Consider the following 24,367-nt stretch of genomic DNA (forward strand, 5'->3'; position numbering starts at 1 on the left):
TGTATGTAGGTCAGGGTTCACTGAGCTTACCAAGCAAATTTGGGTTCCAATAATTAGTTCTAAAAGTTTTGGAATCAATAAAATGACAACGGTGCCCAAATTTATGCACCTGCCTGATTTTGTTTAAGCAATTATTGCACACTTTCTGTAAATCCAATAAACTTCATTTCACTTCTCAAATATCACTGTGTGTGTCTCCTATATGATATATTTAACTGACATTTTTTACCATAACAACCAACGATTTATACAGGAAAATAATGACTATTAACAAGGTTGCCCAAACTTTTGCATCCCACTGTATATACAGTATATATATATATATATATATATATATATATATATATATATATATATATATGCAATATGATAGACATGGTTGATGTTAAGAACAAAAAGACTACAATATTTCAACTATCTATTTTGAGAGAGAGAGAAAGATTGAAAAAGAGGGAGACAAATATCTCTTTATTATAAAAAAAAAATCTTGCGACGAGACGTGATCATCTGAAGAGAGACAGAGAGACACTTCAGACAGGCAAAGACACTTTCACTTCCCACAACACAGTCAAGTCACGTCATACTGACATCCATTGGAAGCATGCTCCCATGAGACGGTGACCTAGGCAAGGAAAGTAATAATCATCCCGGAACAAGTGGAACTGAATACCTTGCAGGTCCAAACAGGGTCACAAATAAAAGACAAAGAGTAAAAGACACAGTAGAACTACATACAGACGTTCAAAAACATTAGCGCTATACACCTGACAGATTATGAAAGCAGTGGAATTCGAAAGGCTAAAAAAACTTGCCGCGATACACACACAGAGCAAGTTCTAACTTATGACAGTACTACAATTCGAAAGTGTCAAACAAAGGGGCTACAGATCGCATTCGTGCAAACAAACGCAAATTATTACTAGGTGAAATAACAGAACAGCAAAAAGAGATCGAATATAGGGACATAGGTGATATGTCGGAAGTATGTAGATATTGTAAGGCTTTAAAGGGATTAATAAAGTATCTATCTATCTAACGTTTAATTGCTGCTTCCCAATGAAGAGCCATTTCCGCAGCAATTTAAAGATTTGTTGTTCGGTGAAAGTGAAATCCAAAAACACTACAGGCAAAATATATGCGTCTACAATAATATTTTCGTGTTAGCATCATTCAATGCACAAAATGTTGATTTACACAATAATGGACCATACGCTATGAGAATCTGGGTTCCTGCAACAATAACATCTACGACAAGTTTAATTTAGAAAAAAACACAATTTGTTCAGGTGTACGTATATTAATGCTCACGGAGAAGTGATGCAACATAGAATCGAAAGAGTTAAATGATCCGACGTAATAGAAGTTATACAGGCAATAATGGATACAAATCCATATGTCCAAAAGTATTGCACTTTACTTGAAATTTAGCAGCAAACATGGACAAAGACATTTTCTTGGATTTCTATATGAATCCGAAAGATCACAGTCACATTTATAATAAACCCACATGTGATGAATTGTCAGCGATAATAATTTCGAAAGACGGAGATATCAAAGACAGAGTAGATTTTTGTGTATATTCAAAGGCAAAGCATGAATTGTCATTTATGTCAAATACATCGTCACATGCCGACCCTTTACTCTTTCCTATGCTTTTCCCAGATGGAGAAACAGGATGGTCATACAATATGAAACAAACACATTCAAAAAAACAAATAACACCCAAACAATATTTTGGGTCAAAATTAGCAATACATTCCCATGTATTTAACTCACTTCTATCATCTCAACGTCTATGGCAACATTACATTATTAAGGCGTATGTAAAAGTCGCAGCTAATCGCCTCTTCTTTATTAAATCGAATCAAGCTAAACTTAGAACGGAACATATGCAAGGTGTCATTGATCACGTTCAAAATTCATATATCAATAGTTCAGACAAATTCAAAATAGGTAAAGCAGTAATATTACCATCATCATATCAGAGTAGTCCAAGAGCCTTGCAACAGTTATATCATGATGCAATGGCAATATCCAGAACTATCGGTCGGCCAGATTTATTTCTTACAATGATGTGCAATCCACAATGGCCAGAAATCCTCAGCTTCTTGAGAACAATGCCACCGGCAACATCGGCTCTGGATATTCCCACTTTCGTACTGAAAATGGTGTTCGGGCAAAAAGGAGATCTTGATATGCCATTCGTATTAAACCGTTTAAAATTTCCTGTTAAGAATAGCCTTTGCAATGACAATTAACAAATCACAAGGACATACATTTAAAAAAGTCAGTTTATTTATAAGAGACGTTGCATTATCACGCTATAAGATCAAACAAGGAATCAAAATTCAATGCAATCTTGAAGAAAAGTTCATTCCAATTATTGTTTTTACTGTAGTTTTAAACAAAAAATTGAATATAATGCATATGTAACAATTTCCATGGGAAAAAAACACTTTAAATTGCATTTCCACAGGACCAAACCTGGGGGCTGGTGAGCAAAATGTTTTATTAACAAAAATGTAGAGAGTTTTATCTGCATTTGTGGCAGAGAGGGGTACCAACAAACCAAAGGATTTTATTGGCTTTGAGGGATTTCAGCACAGGAACTTACAGTTCTGGCTGTAAATTTTACTAATGATGATAACATGCCAAACATTCAAAATTACGAGATGGTTGATCGAGGAACAGAAGTGTAAACAATGATATGATCACCATGGACTATGCCAAAATAATCAAATATATTCAAAATTAGCTTAACGATTCTGGGCTGTTATATATATATGTTTCTATTTTTATTTTTTATACAGCATTATTATGGTAATGGCCACAGCGATGGCAACAGAATACAACAACCAACAGCAAAAAAAAAAAAAATCCTATCAGTATATTGATCCCTCTCTATATCGCGCTTCGACTTTCGTGGCTTAACTCCATCGCGGATTTTAAATGTAAGCATATGTAAATATATATCACGGATTTTCTGCTGGTTCGCGGATTTCTGCGGACAATGGGTCTTTTAATTTATGGTACATGCTTCTTCAGTTTGTTTGCCCAGTTGATTTCATACAAGGGACGCTATTGGCGGATGGCTGAGAAGCTACCCAATCAGAGCAAGTATTACTTATTAAATAAAACTCAATGATATCCCTGCGCGGTGCTTCGCACACTTAAAAGCTCTAACAGCCCGTATTGATTTTTGATTGTTTGCTTTTCTCTGTCTCTCTCACTCTCTCTGACGTTCTCTGCTTCTGACGGAGGGGTGTGAGCAGAGGGGCTGTTTGCACAGAGGCTGTTTGCTTAGAGGATATGGACAATCCTCTAAAAATGCAGAAAGACTACCATCACATTGCTCCTTCCTTGCTGCTGCTTTATCACGGTGGTTCTCATAATTAAAAGCCCAACAGCACTTATTGATTTTTGATTGTTTGCTTTTTTCTCTCTCTCTGACATTCTCTGCTCCTGATGCGCACTCCTTTGAAGAGGAAGATATGTTTGCATTCTTTTAATTGTGAGAAAGAACTATCATTTCTGTCGTCATGGAGAACAGTTTAAACTTTTGACTAAAGGGTGTTATTTCATGTCCAGAGGGCTCTAACAATGTTAAAAAATGTATTTAGGAGGTCGTAAACAGGTTTTCTATGCTATAACTGTGAAAATATTAGATTTATAAATAAAGAATCCTACTTCATGGAAATTCATTTATCGCGCTAGAGTCTGGAACGGATTAACCGCAATAAACGAGGAATTACTGTATAACTGTGCAGAGAATATTTATAAACAGTGTGGGAGAGTTTATAAGGGCTTAAAATATATCAAAATAACCATACAAAATTATGGTTTCTACTTCTACTTTGACGATTTTCATCGAGGAGGGATTACTGTACTAACAGGAAACGTTATATAAATACACATCACAATACTTTTGTAGTGCAGGACACCAGTTGAGTACTACAAACAGGATGCATGCAACACTGTCATAAGCAAAGGTTGAAGGCAGATTTCTCTTATTATTTTGGTAGGTGTTCAGTGGGCAGTGGCAGGGTACTGTTTATATCAGGTCATTCAGAATAAAAATACAGTAGACTCACTTAGAAAAGTAAGATTGTCACAGTATAAAATCTGGGTACTCAAAATCTGTCTACTTTTTTTATCTCCTTTACAGGTGCAGTAATATTTTAATTAAAGTACCCTAAATATTATTAATTTCACCTAATTGCTTTAGGCATTACTTGTCAACCGAGCAGTCACATTAAGACAGAAACTAATTGTGAGATATGGCATGTTGGCTATTTGAAGAGGGGATTTTAAAGCATTGTCAGGTCAGGTTAAGTAAAGTGCATGACCACACCCACCACACAATGAAACAGCTTGGATCCTGGTTGGAAATCCCCCAGACAGACAAGTAGTCTAGTCCCACCCTCAGGAAATGACCATCTATCTGCTGGAGCCAGGTATTATGTGGGTGTCCTCTTGGCCTGGTCCAGCCTCTCATGGTCCTCAAGAGTGAGGGTTCTGCGAGTTGGATCACCCTTGGGGAATCGTGCCACATTGGCATAGTGCCATAACTGATGTTCCCTAACAATGCAGGTAATGTGCTCCATTTGAGACTCTGTGAGCAACCGCTTTTTTGACACAATGTCAAACAAGCGGTACCCAAGGATTCTCCGAAGAGGCACAGTACCAAAGGACTCCAGTCTTCGTCTCCATCCATGTCTTGCAGCCATATAGCAAGACAGGAAGCACCAGGGGCCTCATGCATTAACGCCGTGCGTAGAATTCACACTATAACATGATGTAAGAACAAAAGCAGAAATGTACTTATGCACAAAAAAATCCAGATGCATAAATCTGTGTGTTCGCCAACTTCCACGTTCTTCCGCTACATAAATCCCGGTCAGCATGGAAATTAACGCAAGTGAATGCACCTGCTGTCCTGCCCCATCTCCTCCCAGAATTACGCCTCTTTGAATATGTAAATCAATATAAATAGCCCTTAAGCTCAATTTTCTGTGAAAATAAAATGACAAAAACACGATGTAAAATAGAACAATTTCAGCAAATACTAAGTGGAGGCAAGGAAAAACATACTATTTGTTGGTTTAAACAATGGAATAAACAAGAAAAGAAAGTTGATCGAGTCACATTGCGTGTCGGAGAAGCTCGAAAGCTCAAGTTCACAAAGTCGCACAGTGATTGAAATAAAAAATGAAGTTGTCAGATATCAAATTCACCGTGAAAAGCCGAGTCGTAGCCCACTGTCTGAGTTTCATATGAAAGCTTATTAGGGTACAGAGAAAAAAAAAAACAGGCACACAGTGGGGGAAAAAAGCACGAAATGTCAACTTTAATCTCGAAATTTCCACTTTAATGACATATTTTATTTTTTCATTAAAGTAGAACATCATTAACTTCATCTTAAAATCGTTTAATTTACTAGTTTCTCAAATCCCATCGTAACTAAAGTAGCACGTTAAATGCTTTGTTTTGTATTTGATCTTCTATGTGCTCTATGTGTGAATCACTACGTGCTTCCGTGCTTTGTCTTCCTCTGACAGGACACAGAATCCATTACATTTGTAATATTACAGCTGTCTGAATAATTAAAATACCGAGATGTATATTTGATATACAGTGGTACCTCAGTATACGACTGCTTTGGAATAAGTCCAACTTGGTATACATCCTGTTTGGACATGAAAAATTTTGCTTGGTATACGACCTTTGTTTGGAATACGACTCGCGTGCTAGAACACCGCACTCTACCTTTGTTTACCTCTCTCTAGACAAAGCCACGACTGCCCACGAGCGTCAGTGCGGCAGTTGCTAGCATTCAGTGAACAACCCGTGCTATAACTCTGTGAATTTTCACGTGTGTGGTATAGCGGGTCCGCAGCTCCTGTCAAAGGCCAGCTTTAAAATAAATAATCACCACGCTCGCGGCTTGGTGAGGGGGCATGGTGGTTATGTGGCTGAAGGTTCTCAGGGCGATTCGCGATGTGGGTGTTTCTCACCTAAGTGCACAGGTGAGAGACCATCCGCATTTGTGATTGTTCCTGGGGCTGCTTATCTAGATAAACAGAAGTGTGAGTCAGCTAGAAGGAGAGGAAAAAAAGAACGGACGGGAGGCTGCACGCGTGTGTGTGAGAGAGAGAGAGAGAGAGAGAGAGAGTGCGCGTGTATGAAGTAGCTGAAGTAGGCAGAGTGAAAGTCAGCTGCAAGTAGGGCGACTCCACTGTTGGGAAGCAGGGGGCCGCAAGGTAAAAAGGCACTGGGCTTCTTTTTTTTTTAGAGAATGCTTCCTGCTCTATTTTAAACTCGTTTTTAACAAGAATTTTTTCTATTGTTTTTAACCTCCACGTTTCATTTCTGATTTTATGGATTATTTATTGGAACTTTGGAGACTGCATTTTAATTTGAACACCTTGTTTTGTTGATTGTTTTAATAAAAGCACTTTGCACTTTTTTACCATCCTCTTGTGTTGTTGTTATCGATGAGCTTAGCAGTGAGGCACATTACCGATGGTGTAGGTTTCAAGGGCTCCCCGACAACAGATGATAGCATACAGCAAACCTGCGTCGTCACAACGTGATTTTGTGTTTTTTCACGTAAATTTGAATTGATTGTTGAAAAATATGAAGGTGGCATGCGTATCCGGGACATGGCTGTTGCATACCATTTGCGGAGAACGACGGTATCTACGATTGTGAAAAACAAAGATGTTATTAAAAAGTAAAGTGAGGTTAAATGTTCATTTATTTCATCTAATTACTTTTGTATTTATGTATTTTAGTATTAAGCAGTGTTTAAATTATTTTATACAACCCCATCAATGTATAATATGCCAATAACAATAGGATTTTTTTCATGGGAACAGATTAATCATTTTCCCATTATTTCTTATGGGGAAAAATTAGTTTGGTATACATCCTGTTTGGTATAAGTCAAAGGATCTGAAACGGATTAAGGACGTATACCGAGGTACCACTGTAATTTTCATGATGATAGGAGTTAAAGCATGTTATTAAACTTGGGAACATGATGGCACAGTGATTGTGCATGTCCTTCGATGAAATAATTTATTGCAGCAGTACTGTCTCTTTCAAATGTACTAACCCCCAATTCCTGCCCTTCCTTTTCTTTCTCCAAGTAACGAATCGCCACACAATCAGCTCTGTTATAGACGTTAAGCCATCTGTAAGCTTATAATGCAGATTCTTAAAAACTTTTAAGGAACACTGAAATATCTTCGTAGTACATGTTTAATTATTCTATCCTTCACGCCAGTCCCAGTGAAGCATACAGTACGAGGCAGGATCAATCCGTAAACAGAGCGCCAGATCCTTACTAGCGTAGCAACAGCGTTTCTTTTAATTATTAACAATATAGATTATTTAAATTAAGTTTAAAGTTTTATCTGTAAAATATAATAAACATATTTTGCGGCATTTAATCTTAGAAATGCTATTGTCATCATATGTAAATACACGCTTTATAAAGTGGCTCAGGTTGTGCAATATTATAACTGTAGTGCAAGTTTACAGTGAGGTGATTGTCCAAATAAGTACAAACAGTTCTACAAGGAGCACTTGATGGAGTGATTGACTTGCGAGGTCCATACAGGAAAGGTTTTGAAGCGTTTGCCGTGTGAGAAGCAGTTCAAATAGGAAGCATGGCTGAGGCAGCGTGTGCTTGATGCTGTATACTGATAATTCTCTTTCCGATCAGCTGCTCTGAGTGGTGCAGTGAGAGTAATATGGAAAAAGATGATCCGCTGTGGCAACCCCTAATGGGAGCAGCTGTAAGAAGAAAAAGAAGGTGCAGTGAGAGTAACAACGCTAAAGCAGCTATGGCATTTGGAATAGTTTGACCATTCTGTGGACCATTATATTGTTACAAGTTAATTACAATCAGATGCATTAAACTAATAAACAATATGCGGTTAATTTCAGTGTATTTATAAAGCCGCGTCAGTAATGTGGATCTGAAAAAGAAAGATAAACCACACAGGAACAGTAGCACTGCTTTGACGCTGGGTGCCGCCAGTCTGCAAAACCGAGCGGAGAACTTGCGTACGACAGGGTATGAGTTACCGTGGAAATGTGCGTGGCTTTACGCAAAGTTTACGTTTTATACATCACGATTTGAACGTGGAAACGTTCTTAAGCAACATTTCTGTGCGTACACACCTTTTATTCATGAGGCCTCGGGAGTCTAGAGACTTGGACCTTTGTCCTATTGCAAGGATATCATGAGCACCACACACCCGTTTCCAGCGACCTCAGGACGCCCCATGCTCTCTCAATTGGTCTGCTGACTTCATAGGAAGAGTAAAACAGAGACATGAATGTTGCTGCCGGGATAAGTAAACCTCTTGACAAGATTGTCACAATCTCCACAGACAGACACCCTGCTGATGGCTATGCCCAAGAGTTTATTAAAGGCCTGGATCTTGTTTTTTATCCAGGACACTCAAATCATCATATTTTTTCTTTAAAACCAGCTATTCTGTGTGCTGTTCTTCTATGGCTTCTTCTAAAATATACATTTTAGGAACTGTAAAAAAATGTTCAGAGTTTTTGTCCTGGAAAGAGAATGAAAATGGTAGGCCACAAAAAAAAAATTGAAAACGGGTCAGCAGAGAGCCTAATAAATGCCTAAACCCAAAACGTGAACCAAAGTCAAAATCAGGAAACCGTCATAAGATCAAAGCCAAAGAACTAGAAACCTGCAACACTTCCCATTATCTAGCAACTGAGATACACATTCAAGTATAATATGGTGATGCTCATAACAAAAACGAGATGATAATGCAATAAAATAAAAAATAAAAGGTAAGGTAAATAAAAGCTTCCACCTTCAGCTATATACTCTCCACTCCAGTGTTTAGATCTGGACAGTGCATGTGCCCACAACATTAACATTTATATGTTACTTACATAAAAGCCAGATCGAATGTTATTTACCTTTAATTATTTACTTACTTCCTACAGCGTAAAGTCACAAGTAGACTGCAGAGCTTCCTGTGTTTGATTGACAGGCTCAAAAAATATGTGTAATGCCACGAAAAGTGCCTGCTGACATTTTAATACACAAGCAATAGTACGAGAATGCAGTCCGACTTCTTTTTTGGGCACATACACCATCCTGATCTAAACACTAGCGTGGACAGTTGCTGGTGTACAGAAGAGTCTCTAGCTGCTGTTGGAAGCTGCCGTCGCTGTACTTTGTATATAAGAGCCAGATTGAATGTTATTTACCTATTTACCTTTATTTATTTATTGACTTCCTACAGCATAAAGTCACAAGTAGACTGCAGGGCTTCCCGTGTACATATACAAAGTACAGCGATGGCAAAAGTGTATTTTTTCTCCGATGTAGAACCGTTGTCATGATCTAAGTTCACCTCTGCTATAGCGCATCTTTATGTGAAAACAGCAGTGTCAGATGTGATTGAGTGGGGATGGGTGAAATCGTGAACGTGAAGAATAAAACTGATTAAAGAAAAAACAAAAACAAACCTTTACAAGTATCGTAAATTTACACCGGTAGTTACAGACTGAAATCAAATGTATGTTTTTATTCTAAAATAGTAAGAATAAGAGCGGCAACGTGGGTTCTTTTTCTGCAGTTACTGTATATTCTTGAATAGAAGCACATTTGTTCTGTTATATTTGTACCTTTTGTGAAAGTATTTACTTGATATTGGGACTTAAGGTTTCACACATTATACTGTACACTTCATGTCTACATTTTGTCAATTATTACTAAAACATGAAAAACGTTTCTGTTTTAACGATGTGTTTACATAGAATGTTGTAGACACGGAACACACATGAAATGCATGTGTTCCAAATAATGATATAGTATTTATAAAAGGTGTAATTTTGCTTGACTTCTCACTCCAACCAACTCTAAGCAACTGATACGCAGGTAAACAGACTTGAGCTGAGAAAACTGTGTGGCTTTGGGGAAGGGGAAGATGTGGTAGTAGGCTGCTTGTTGCTTATCGACACATTTACAGGACAAAAGACGCTGTTGGAAAAAGCTCATCATATACCTTCTTTTCCTTGAAAAATATTGATTCTATGGACCTTTATTTATTTTTTATAATTTTATTGATATCATGTGTTGCTGGAAAGAAAAATTTGGAGTGTAACTGTTTGTAAGCTGCAAAAACATTTGTGTATGTACAGATCTCTAATTGATTTGTACAGATCTCTAAGTAATCCCAAATGTTTTCCAGACATAAAATACTGCATATGTTTGTGAGGGTTGAAAAAGGTGATTCTCGTGCAGAGGTGCCATCGATAAAAGATTCTCTATCTTAAAATGCTTCCTACATTGGTCCCATATTTTGAGTGAGTGAAGCACAATTGGGTTGTTAGTATACTGATAATAACTTGCATTTATTGGGGCACAAAGCAATGAATGAATAGTTAAGTGTGGTACATCAGCAGAACAAGATACCAGTAGAGATTTTTGTTATCATTTTTACTGCAGTTTATCCCATCAGGAAGCCAGATTTGTTAACTGATGCAAAAGAGACAGTGTGTGGTGAGAAGTGGGTGTTGAATTACCTTCTGACAAATAACTGTGGTGATGACAAAAAATAATATTAAGATGGCAGCCAAAGCTGCATAATATCTACTCAACTAATAAAATTAAGTGCTGGTTAGGAAAAAAGGTGCTAAGCCCACAGAGACTAATAGTGTATTTGTTTCAGCAGGTGAATTTCCATAATACATGTATTAAAAAATGCATGCTATAATAATAATTATGGACATTGGAATCGGATGGTAGTAGTGCTTCAGCTACTTTTAGTTTATTAATGTTAAAATTCATATTTTGCACTGTTATATTTTGTATGCAGTATGATATGATGACACAACATTAAACTTTTTTTTCTTGTCAATACTTAGTATTATTGATTTTTGAAGGGGTCTGTTCAAACTCATGTGTAGTTATTGTACTATTAATTCATGCCCGCATTCTTCTACATGCTCACATATTCATTTTACAAACGTTAAATGCCTGACCAACTACAAATAATGCAAAGATATGAAAAACTGCAATAATAAAGTACAAGTGACAAGTATTAAGATGCTGTCAGGACACAGTGTTAACAGCAGAAAATACATTTATGATGTAATTTAATATATGCATGGGTACTTTCCACAGTCTATGATAATCTGTGCTTGAAGTGGGCCAGCACTCGACATCTTTATTTTTTTTGCCAATGGAGCAATGACAGCAAATGGGTGCACACTAGCACTTTTAACAATGCACCTGTACCCTACCCTTCCTCCCTGCCATACTGTTTTTATATGTGATTGCATCTTTGGGCTTTGAACCCAAACTCTATAATATTATTTTCCCACCTTCGACATTTCCCAACCCCACAATCACTGAAGAAGCCTGTTAAAGTATGATGGTTATTTGTTTCACTTTAAACACTGATCATAATATTAATTTAATAGCTTAAGACATCAATTGAAAGGTGACGCCAGAGTTTTTAAAAACATAAGAGAAAACTTTTAAGTGTAAATAAAGGTTTAAGAAGGAAACCATAAAAATTATTTTTATATCTTTTGATCCACATTAGAACATTGGAACAATCTAGATGAGAATAGGCCATTCAGCCCAACAAAGTTAGTCAGTCCAATTCACTTAATTCTTCCAAAAACATCAAGTCAAGTTTTGAAAGTCCCTAAAGTCTTACTGTCTACCACACTACATAGTAGCTTATTCCAAGTGTCTATAGTTATCTGTGTAAAGAAAAACTTCCTAAAGTTTGTGCGCAATTTACCCTTAACAAATTTCCAACTGTTGACCCTGTGTTCCTGATGAACTCATTTTAAAATAACAGTCTCAATCCACTGTACTAATTACCTTCATGATTTTAAACGCTTCAAACATGTCACTTCCTAATCTTCTTTTGCTTAAACTAAAAAGGCTCATCTCTTTTAATCCTTCTTCATAATTCATCACCTGTAGCCCTGGAATGAGCCCAGTCGTTCTTCTTTTGGCCTTTTTTGCTTAAACTGTAAACACTCAGCTCTTTTAATTTTATCTCATACAGTAATTCATCTGCTTTAGTCCTGGAATCAGCCTAGGCATTCTTCTCAGGACTTTTTCTAACAATGAATTGCCCTTTCTGAAGCCAGGAGACCAAAACTGCACAGTTCTCCAAATGAGGCCTCACCAGTGCATTTTAAAGCTTGAGCATAAGCTCCTTGGTTTTGTACTCCACACATTGTGCTATATAATGTAACATTCTATTTGCCTTCTTAATAGCTTCTGAACACTTTCAGGAAGTTGATAGCATAGAGTCTGCTATGACTCCTAAATCCTTTTCATGTGTATTCAAACCTAGTATTTTTACTGCCTATGGGTATTACTTTACATTTACTGACCTAAGTTTTCATCTGCTACAAAACTGCCCAAGTCTGTATGCTGTCCAAGTCCTTCTGTAATGATTTAACGAATTCCAAATTATCTACTAATCCACCTATCTTGGTATCATCAGCAAACTTAACCAGCTTGTTACTTATATTCTTATCTAAATCATTTATATATATTAAAAATTGTAGTGGCCCTAGCATTGACCCCTGTGGAACACCACTCTTAATATCAGCCAATTCCGATAAGGTTCCTTGCACCATCACCCTCTGCTTCCAGTGACTGAATCAATTCTGCGTCCATCTAAAAACATCATCCTGAACTACCACTTCTTTTAGTTTGATGCACAACCTCTCATGTGGCACTTTATCAAATCAATTCTGAAAGTCAAGATAAATAATATCATATGCTCTACTTGTGTGATTTGATACAAAATATACTATGTTCTAAGTTGTTTAACATATCTAGATGTAAACACCAATGAATAAAAGGAGAAACTCTAATCTCTCTTCTGACAGTCAACTTTTGTTCACACACACAAATGTCTTCAGTGCACAGCAAAAAAAACAAAACAAAAAAAAAATAGGCCATACTGACTGAATTAATTCTTTTAAAAAACAACATAAAACTCATTTGTTCAGAAGGCATTTAACCTTCCCAAATTCTGACCCGTCTTTCAATTTCTCTCTCTGTCCAGCTGCTTATGATGATTTGCATTAGCATCACATTTTATATTATTATATTATTTGTTCAATGTTTTCTTTAAATATTTGTATTTTATTCTTGTTTATTATCTGGTATTCAAAACCTAAGGTTGTGTATTTAAATTCTTAATGCAGCTTTCAGTTAATTCTAATTCTGCTACAAGAATTATTACACAAAACCAAGAAATAAGAACACATAATTACAGTTAAACTCCCATTTAAGCTTAGGGCTAATTTCTAAATCCTCCTTTTATCTTACAAATCCTTAACACTAGAATCCCTGAAGTCCATGAAAAAAGTCATAACCCGTGCCACCTTAAATTCCTTTGCACCTCTCCTCATCAGCGTCTTTTGTTTTGCAAATGTATGGATCAGCACAAGCAACCTGTTGTCCCATCCCCCTCATTCCGCAGTCAACTTGGACAAAAAGTTCTCCCAGCTCAAGTCTTGTTTATCTCAGTGTGAGATGCCTAGAGTTGTATAGGGTAAATAATATATCATTGTTTGAAATACATACATTTCAAGTGTGTTCTGTGTCTACAAAGATCTGTGTAAGTGTAGGATGACATGAAATGTGAGGCAAGAAATGCTGAACACATACCTAAAACGGAATCTTTTTCCATGTTATACTAATAATGATGTGAAGTATAATGTGTGAAGACTTTAATCCAAATATCAAATAAACACGTGTGCTTTTATTCAAGAATATAATTAAAGAAAACAAAAACCCTTCAATTTACATGTAGCTGTTAATGAGTTAAAAACCCAAGCTCAAATGTCAATTGACAGAAAGTTGATATGTATTCTTGGATGGCGCAGAGGTAAGAACTGCTGCTTTATAACCAAAAGATTCCGGGTTCGAGAATGGGCGCTCTGCTGCGTTTTGAGTAGTGAGATGCTATTATTATTACTATGATAAAATAAAAACATACATTTGATTTGAGTCTGTAATACCTGGTGTAAATTGTGGCTACTTGTAAAAGTTAGAGCTTTTTTCGTCATTCAGTTTTATTCTGTCAGTGACGTTCACATGGTACAACGAACTTGATTCTCCCTCTTTGAGTTGATGGCATTTATCTCCATTCTTTTCATAAGAGCAGCAATGACCACAGCTGCTGCTATGGTTGATGTCTGCTCAGAACTATTTGTCTGTAAGGGGGATGGGATAGCAGACTGCTTGCTGCTTGACACATTTGCAAAACAAAAGACGCTGATGGAGAAGTGCAAAGGAATTTAAGGTGGCCCGGGATTACGACTTTCTTCGTAGGCTTCAGGGATTCTAATGTTAATTGTATATTTCCCTAGCCTACATCCGACTATATTATACCTTTATCAATAAAACTAGGTATAATCAAAAAATGTATTATGCTAATATTTCTCTCCCTTTGGGCTGAAGGTTAAGAAGTAGGCTTATATTATAATTCATAAATGATACACTCTATGACAATGTGCAATTTAAAACATCTTAATTAATAACCCTAACAGATACATATTTAGAAGTTTTTTTTTTGTTGGTCTTTTGTTATTTAAAGGTTTAATCTAAACACATTTTCAATCTAATCGATCCTATACATTTAACATCTGCCTGGACGACTGTGTGCCATTTTGGTCTCTGGGCTAAAAAACAAAGACATAACAATAATAGAAAAATCCAGTGAAGAGTGATTTAGGCTGGTTCCAGGACTGACAGGTATGAGCTATGTGGAAAGATTAAAAGAATTAAACTTTCTTAGTTTAAGCAGAGATTACAAACTGGCATGACTGACAATTTTAAAATTCAGAAGGCTATAATTCTAAAACAAGTTTTTTGACAAGAACACAGAGAAACGGAAACAAGTTAAGGGTGAATTTCTCACAAATATTTGAAAGTTTTTCTTCACACAGAGAACCATAGACATGTGGAATAAATTTCCAAGTAGTGCGGCAGAGAGTAGGTCATTTTCAGCTTTTAAAACTTGACTCAATGTTATTTTGGAGAAATGAGGTGAATTGGCGATCTGTTAGGATGAAAGTCCTGTTGTAAAAAACGCTTTAATGTATGTACAAAACACCTAATCAAGCTGGTTCCAGATATATTGTTCATTTCATTTAACTTGACTCTACTGCATACAGTACATGCCGTCTTTTATTATTTGAACCCGGCATGTCTCTCTAAAACCAGGTTGAGCTACAGTATGGTAAATACGAATTTGATCCCCTGCTGAATTTGTAAGTTTGCTCACTTACAAAGAAATGAACAGTCTCTAATTTTTATGGTAGTTTCATTTTAATGGAGAGGGAAAGAATATCAACCAAAATTCCAGAAAAAACACATTGCCTATAATTTATAAACTGATTTGAATGTCATTGAGAGAAATAAGTATTGCTTTTTAGAACATACAATGAATAACTTAAAACAAAACAAATAACAACCTTAGAAACACTGGATAAGATGACATTGTCATAACTGAGCATAGTTCACTAGAAAATAAACTGAAAGAGACAAAACTAGCAGCTTGCTGTGGGCCATTCCACATCTGTCCTATACACGTGCTGCATCCTGTTTTGTGCCTGCAGCAACTTATCTTCCAATTTGTGCTTATGGCGTAAATACAAATAAATCCTATTTACTTTTTTGTCTAATAAAATAAACAAAATACTTGCTGCTTCTAATACCAACTGGCAATCCCATCTGAAGACAAAGAATAAAAACACAACTGATACCAACTGGTTAACTGGTGTAATACGGCTGCCTCATACCTTGTTAGAGCAGGTTTCAAATATCAACATGGGAAATTCCTAAAAAATCTCTGGTATGTTAATTAGGAAATCCAAAATTGAACAGTATAAGTAAATGTGGGAGTGAGCTTGAGTGTTTCATGTGATGGAGTTGACAGGGATGTTTCCCACCACATGCCCAGTGCTACCAGGGCAGGCATCATTTCTCCCTGTATCTCTCATTGAACAAAAAGATCATAAAATGGATAAACTAAAGGAGGATAAAATCAATGTGATGCAAGAAACTACTTGTTCAAATTGAAGCAACTTGACTGTTTAATGGTAAAATATTTCTCACACCACGTTATAAGGTGAATCACTAGTTTAAATTTCCATGCCAGTACTATATACAGCAAGTGTAAGGATTTTCTGTGGCTTAACTGTACTTAATGTACTTTACTAGGTATTTTTGTCATTAACGAATTAATCACGTATCCACCAGAAATTTTATTAACTGCACTTACCTTGACCATGACAAACCTCACCATACTAGATCACAATATCAAAACATTTTCACAAATAATTAAAAAAAAAATGAATTCAAAATACCTGGTTTCTGTATCACAGCATTGCAAGCATTAGCAATTTCCTCTCTTTTAGCTTCATCAGGATACTGGTTTTCATTAAAATAGCTGAGGAGAAATAAAAGAAATAATCAGCAGCAGCCATTGAAAATATAGGTGTTTTTTTCACATTATACTGTATAATTAAATCAAAATTACATAAATTAGCTTCAACCTGGATGCCCTTCATCCTGTCTGGTGTACTTGTTGACGTGCTTGAGACATTATTAATGTCCATCCATCCATTATACTACCCACTATATCCTAACTACAGGGTCACTGGGGTCTGCTGGAGCCAATCCCAGCCAACACAGGGCGCAAGGCAGAAAACAAACCCTGGGCAGGGCGCCAGCCCACCGCAGCATAATTAACGTGAACTTTGCAAATGCAAAAGGCTATTGAGGGTTTTCCGCATTTTGTTTGGTGTGAGAGTTAATTAAAAAAATTAATTTTGCTCTTAAAAACTTAGGCTTTGGTAGTGTGCAAGACGAATGTTCTCTTCGTTCCCTTGTACTAATTCATGTCTGAGAAGTAAGCCTTACGAAACCAAGTAACAACATGCTTTGTTTTAGCAAACAGAAAAATGTTTGTGGAAAGGACTCAAGGTCTGAGCATTCCACACATGAGTCTGCCTTATCACGTTTTCCCTTAGCTTACATCTGAACGCCATAACAAAAGGAGCCAAGAAATCAAGTTTTACAAGGGACATTATTGGGGCTCAAGGTTTGTGTATAATAAATGTGTTGACTGTTGCATTTTATAATGATATTAAATCACGCATTCTAGGGGTATAAAACTGGACCCCACCCAACAGACGGGGTTCAGAAGAGCCCTGACGCTGTCATGTCTGATTGTCTGCTTTTCTGAAACTCTTCTCACCGTGACTCTGAAAATAAAGCTGCTTTATAACCGCACCTGCTGTCGGGTCTGAGTTTTCGTCCACAGTTTTGGCGCCCAAACGTGGGGCAGGAGATGGCAGACGGCTCCTCGTGCAGGATCGTCCAGAGGACCGTGGTGGAGCCGATTCCGGCCGGATCGGGTCCAGCTTTGGTAAATGTAGGATTGGCCTGCCTTGGGCGTTTCCTGCGTGGGAGTCCCTGACCTCCTCCTAGCCGATACGAGGCACGACTTGACGGGCATTTCCATGCAGGTGGATGGAGTCATGGTGAGTAGATCGGGGGATTCCTGTTATTTGAGTTTGACTGGTGTGCTAGAAGTAATACGAATATAGAAAGAAAAAGAATAAAAGCATATGCAAAATAAAGAATAAGAGAGCATACTGTATCAGACCCATAGGAGGGTTCTAAGGACTCACGGAAGGTGACTTGGGACTCTACGGAAAACGACACAGTGTGAATGTTAGCTAGTCATCTCTGTGAAATGGATTAGAAAGGGGTGAGTGGCACACTCCTATAAAAATTTGAGGAATGGTGGTGAAATGTTGTATTTAGAGAATGTGTGTCTAAATAAACGGGAGGTCGAGTTTTTCATCCGCTGTCTGGTCATACTCTTGTCTCAACGGGTTGCTAAGGTGACGGAGACAATACCCTGGCAGATTGAGGCATACAAACCGTCTGATGAAGGGATCGGGGTAAAAACCTCCATATCCCGGACTCCACAGGGTGTATTGATGTAGGATTCTGCTGATGCGAATAAACGAACACGAAGTCACCTGAAGCTGTAATCCGGGGATAGGAGCGGAGGGCAGGTGGAACGGAGTTTATCGAGGGCTGAGTCATTTTCTGCTGAGATCCTGCCGCTTACTATGGGCAAAAACAATTAGCAAGCCAGTCAAACAGTCCCCCAAGAGTCCTAAAAACCTAACGTTAGAAGGATTGTTTTAGGGGATCGGGCTCTTAGTGTGCTGTCGGGATCGCCAGGCTCTTAAGTGTGCTGTCGGGATCGAAGGAAGGTCCCCTAGAAAGCTCATTGAAAAAAGACAGGATTAGAAATTAAAAAAAAGGCATGTAGAAAGTAGAATAAGGACAGTGCAGGTAGATGGTGTAGTGGAAGGATCCAGAGATATAAATGAGATACAGGACATTAGAAAAACAGAAATACAGTGTTGTTGTAATTGAGGTCCTTATCGGATGGGTATTTATGACAGATGGGAATTGGTTATTAAAGACCGTACGTTGGAAGCGGCACAGAAACGGAATGAGCTTTAAGTTGTTGAACTTAAGAATAGAAAGGAAAAAGAAGAGCTGCTTATAGCTTTACAGAAAGTGTAGGCTGATACGGGACCCCAGTCTGAAGGAAGGAGGAGAAGGAGTGATAAAAAAAACCTTTTATATCCAGCGCTCTCTTCCACAACACTTTACCCACAACCCATCTTCCACGCCACATTCAATCATTGCCCCAACGGCTCCTGTGGTTACCGATGCCCCTGATGAACAATGGTTACCGATGCCCAATGTTACTCCATTTCACAATGTATGAGATAAGTTCTTTGATGAACAATACTCAGTGTAATGATACAAACTCTCCTCACTTAAGGTAATCGGTGGGTTGAAGTTTGTGGAACAGGTGCGCCAACTAGACAACATATAGGCTATGGTGCGGAGTGGACCAACTACGCAGAAAGATGGGCACCATTTGGGCTACTGTCAATCATGGGCAGCATAATGGAGAACAGTGGCAGTGGAATGAGGCATTGCCTCCCTGACAAAATAATGAGGGTCCTTTCCTTGCCCAATGGGAACCCCAAAACTGCAATAGCTGCAAAATATAAAAAAGAGCACTGACTGATACCTTATTTCAGCTGCCAAACAAAAGAAAGATGAGACGGTAGATGAATGGGCACACCGCATTCAGGACTTAATGACAAACCATTCTGCCTTAGACAGCCCAGACGACCGGCAGCAGTTCCTCCTTTTGTGTCAGGACTCAGAAGTGATATTCAAAATAAAGTGCGCACGCCCTGTATTTGGATGGGAAAGTGCCACTTTTGATGAAGTAAAAAAAGACACGCTGAACGACAGATTAAACAAAAAGAGTCAGACACTCAGACCAAGTTAATCGCGGCACAAATTAATTATTATGCAGGTGGAGCTGCCTCAGGCAGGGGAGAGGTCATGGATTTTTACTTCCTAATCCAATTCTTTATCTGCTCAGCTGCCTCTCCCCTCAGATCAAGCACCTACTGTACATCTTGCCTGTTAATGGGACACTTCTGCCGAATTGCCCACATCAGCTTCCTCCCCCGCCTTCCTTACCTGAACCTGAGGATATTCCTTTCACAGGGACCCCAGCCACTCTCTTCAGTTGCCTTTGCTCACTCGCCATGCGGACACAGATCCTTTATTGACTTTGCTGGTGAATGGCACTGAAACTGCTTTTCTGGTCTGCCTCGAACGATACACTGACTGTACTTACTGCTTCTGGACAACCACATGTTTTGCTGGTGTCTAAACCTCTTCGGGTTCAACTTCATTTCAGTGGTTCCACTTTGTTGCACCGGTTTTTGTTAAATCAGCTCTGCCCTGTTAATCTGTTAGGAAGGGATCTGATGACTAAGCTCTCCCTCTCTATTTCTCTAACCAACAGGGTTTTACTATTCTATTCCTAAATTCCTGTGCCAAACCTCCCCACACTAAGCCCTCCTCTGCAGCTTGGACTCTGAACATCTCCTCACACACCATTCTCCTTAAAGCCCTACACTCTTTTCCTTCATGTCTTTTCCCCATTTGCAAGTCCCCAACACCCTCCACTGCACTGCCCAGTACTTCCCTGCTGAAGTGGACACACCTTGGTTAGAATCTTTTCTCTCTTCAGGTAATAGCCCAGAGACCCTTCATATCCCTTGCATTTTTTTCTCATGCAAACACAGCTGCTCAGCTGCACAGTGCACTTCACATATTCCCAAAGCGTTTCTATTTGGAGGTTCGGTTCCCCATGTTTTTCTTTAGCCAATTCTAGCACCTTCACTGAGTTGAAATTGGGGATTGGGTGGAACAATGTTTCGATAGGACGGACTGGCTGCACGTTGCTCGGTATTTTGATATCTCAGATCATTTGATAACTAAAGTTGTGCTTCAAAATGATTTTTAGTACTGTACATCGTGCATTGTGCCGTCTTTCCCTTTCTGCTTTTTCATTGCAAATGACCTCTCCCTCTTGGCTTTCCTCACTTCCCGATGCACTGTGGTCCCGGGGAAAAATGATTATGGAAAGATAGCACACTGTGAGCCACTGGTGATTTACCCAAAATCGTCCTTCCGCCCGCATAGTGCCCAGTATCCTCTGTCTCCAGCAGCAGAGGCTGGCATCTCCGCCGATATTCCGATCTCGTGAAAGTGGAGTAATCATTCAAATTAAACACTCTCCAGTCAACTCCCCCGTTTTACCTGTTTAAAAGGCTGACGGGTTCATGGCGCTTTTGTTCAAGATCTTTGACACGTTAATTCTGCAGTTTTTCCTAGGGAACCTATTGTTACTAATCCTTCCACTATTCTTTCTACGATACCCTCATCCGCCTGTTATTTCTCTGTTATTGACCTTGCTAACGCTTATTGTTGTATTCCTTTGCACCCCGACTCTCAATTCTGGTTTGCCTTTACTTTCCAAAACCGCCGTTGGACATGGACCGTTATGCCTCAGGGATATATTGTAGCCCTTGTGTATTGGATAAGCTCTTGCTCAAAAATTTAAAAGGCTAGATAAAGACAGTGTATTGATACAGTATGTAAATGATATAATGTAGTACTACAAAGAAGATTGTGCACGGATACTCAGAAATTATTAGTTTTAGCAGCAAATGGCCATAAAGTTTCTAAAACAAAACTGCAGTTCATTCAAACAACTGTGAAATATTCAGGTCATGACATTTCTTGTGAAACAAGAGCTCTCTCTCTCTAGCGATCGTATAAACACCATTCAAAATCTTCCTAGACCTGTTACAAAGCAACAGGTTGTGTCTGTATTAGGCATTATAGGATACTGCCGGCAATGGATTTTAAACTTCACTGAAAGAGCACAGCTTTTGCAACCTTTAGCGATCACGCCTGATCTCCCCCTTTCTGGTCAGGTGGCATGCAATGATCAAGCTGAGAAGGCTCTATGTGACTTAAAAAAAAAAAAGTGCCCTACTGTTTGCATGCGTTGGGACTGTTGACTATCTCTCATTCACTCTGTTGTGGACTAAAAGGGGATATATGAATGCAGTTCTTACACAATTCCATGGAGAAAAAACAAAGGCTTAGCCTATTTTTTGAAAAAATTGGATCCAGTGGCTGTGGGACATCCAACCTGTCTCAGAGCTGTAGCAGCCACAACAGAGGCCGTGCTAGCCAGTACAGATATAGTGCTCATGAGCCCCCTAGTGGTAAAAGTGCCTCACGCCGTACACTCCATTTTAGTACAGGCTAAAACCTCACATCTCACTACTGCTAGGGTAATACACTATCAAAATATACTCTGTACGTTGTCAAATGTTACCATAGAAAGGTGCTCCACCTTAAATCCAGCTACTTTTCTACCAACTGTCATGATGAAATAACTAAGGTTATAAAACCTAGACCAGACCTACAGGAAACAACCAAATTTCTTCAAGTTTAAGCGCAGCAGGATAGCTCTCACCTGAGCTTGTCAGTTGTCAGAGGGAAAAATTGTAACTATCTATACTGATTCTAGATATGCTTTTGGAGTCTGCCATGATCATGGGGCATTATGGAAACTCAGAGGATTCAAGACCAGTACTGGCAAGCCCATTCAGCATCAAAACTAAAAGAATCCCTCTTAGAGGCCATAACGAAACCATCAAAGCTAGCGATCATTAAAATGTCAAGCTCACACAGGAAAACAGGATCCTGTCAGCAAAGGAAACAAATTAGCTGAACATTTTGCTAAACGGGCTGCATATAATAACACACCAATCTCTTTATTCCAACAGAGAAATGACCAGGACACTGATAATCAAATTATTTCTTTACAGAGTGCAGCCACGGACACAGAGAAGAGAAAATGGTCCAAAGAAGGGTCCCTCTCTGATGGAGTCTGGACCCATAAGCAAACTAACAAACCTTTCCTCCCAAAGCTTCTTTCCCAGGTATGGAAAAATCGCCCATGGCTTAGACCATGCTGGAAAAGACGCCATGGTTCAAGATGTTGAAAAACATTGGGAAGCTGTAGGTTTCTCTACATATGCAGAGCAGTTCTGCAGGTGCTGTGCATTATGTCAAAAGTTTAATGTAGGAAAGGGCACCCAGGTAAGTCCCGTTACACCTAACCTAATGGGTCCATTGAACACCTTCAAATGGACTTCATTGAATTAACACCATCAAAGGGTACCGATACTGTTTAGTAATTGTTGATGTGTTCTCCGATGGGTGGAAGCTTTCCCTTCCAAACATGCAGATGCCAAACCTGTGGCAAAAGCTTTGATAAAGGAAATCATTCCTAGATGGGGCATACCGCAGAAATTACAAACTGATAATGGCACACTAAATTCCGTTATAAATGAATTAACCACCTGGCTCCAGATAAATGTGCATCATTATTGCAAATACCACCCCAGAGTGGAGGTATTGTGGAACGATGCAATGGTACCTTGCAATCTAAATTGGCTAAAATCTGTGAGCAAACAAATTTAACTTGGCCTGATGCTCTGCCTCTGGCCTTGATGGGATTAAGGGGAAGAACACATCGGCAGTTAGGGCTGTCGCCATTCGAAATTCTGACCGGACGGCCCATGCCAGTCGGCATGGTCATAGGTAATGTTACACTGCATACTGTGGACAATGATCTTCTTTCCAGTCTTACAGGTCTCCGAGCTTCTCTGAAGGAAGTCCACGAGCAGGTGAATCAGGCCTGGAGAACTAGTCCTCCATCAAAGGACTCCCGATTCCATTAGGAACCTGGATTCTGGCTAGAGATACTCGAAGGAAACATTGGCATCACCCTCGTGGAGAGGACCGTTCCAAGTTCTGCTGTCGACACCACACGCTGTTAAAGTTGAGGGACTGCCTGCTTGGATTCACATCTCACATTGCAAAAGATGGCACCCTTGATTGTGGTCCTACTATGTCTTTCCATCCCCTTGTCGACTGCTCTGGTCACCTTGACTTTTCCTTTCGGAATCACCACATCAGTTCAGGTGGATTTCTGTTCTATTATTGACTGTGGGACTGATCGACAAATCCAGTGGAACTGGTCTGACAAATATGTGTGTGTAACTGTTACAAACTCTGGATTCGAAGTAACTGTGACATGTGGGACTGGGTTTTGGCTAATACTGGAACTGATGACTGGGGTTTATCAACCCTATAAGGCCCAGAAGTATGGTCTGAAATATCGCTTTTCTATTATAAAAGGACATGCCCCTCATGAATGTGCCGAATACCATTGTAACACTTTGATCATTACTCTGAAGAACCCTTCTTTACATGATTCAGGAACCTATATTTTAGGGGCATGTGTATCTGGAATAGATCCTCTAGGGAGATTTCAAATTAAGGTTGAGAACCCTGTTACTAACACCTCCCATTTCCCCACACACACACCTTCTCTCCTACCCCTGGTCCAAACCCCCCCCTGTCAAGGTCATGAATATTTCCACCTCTTCTTCCACTTTTTCGATTGAAATTGGGTATGGGGATCAGAACCGTTGGCTGCAATGGGTATTATATTCGCTAGACAAGTGAATCAATCTGATTGCTATGCATGTGCTATAGCTAGGCCACATTTGGCCACTGTCCCTTTTCCTCTTTCTAACATATCTGATCCTACTGGCCTTCCTTGCCTACTTGCCCTTTTTATCTCTTCCTCTATTCCAATCGACTCTAATTACATTACACTTTCCCTTCTTTTCCCCTACTCTTCCCATGACTCCCCGATATTCCAGCCTGATGAAGGTATTTATACCTGTTTTTTTAGAAACCTCACTTCCTCTCGTGGCACAAATGTTTGTAATATCCCATCCTCTTATTGTTTCCAAACTTTTC

General features: G+C 38.8%; 1 protein-coding gene across 7 annotated transcripts in view; it reads right to left on the reverse strand.

Annotated features, from left to right (window-relative positions):
• Positions 1–24,367, reverse strand: part of LOC120517029 (homeobox-containing protein 1-like) — a 302,918-nt gene that overhangs the window by 176,632 nt on the left and 101,919 nt on the right. For all 7 annotated transcript variants that reach the window (XM_039739106.1, XM_039739105.1, XM_039739103.1 and 4 more), the window contains exon 6: positions 16,414–16,496. In XM_039739106.1, the coding sequence (XP_039595040.1) occupies positions 16,414–16,496 (83 nt within the window). The remainder of the gene's footprint in view (positions 1–16,413; positions 16,497–24,367) is intronic.

This window comes from Polypterus senegalus, chromosome 16 (assembly GCF_016835505.1).
Source record: "Polypterus senegalus isolate Bchr_013 chromosome 16, ASM1683550v1, whole genome shotgun sequence".
Lineage (NCBI taxonomy): Eukaryota > Metazoa > Chordata > Cladistia > Polypteriformes > Polypteridae > Polypterus > Polypterus senegalus.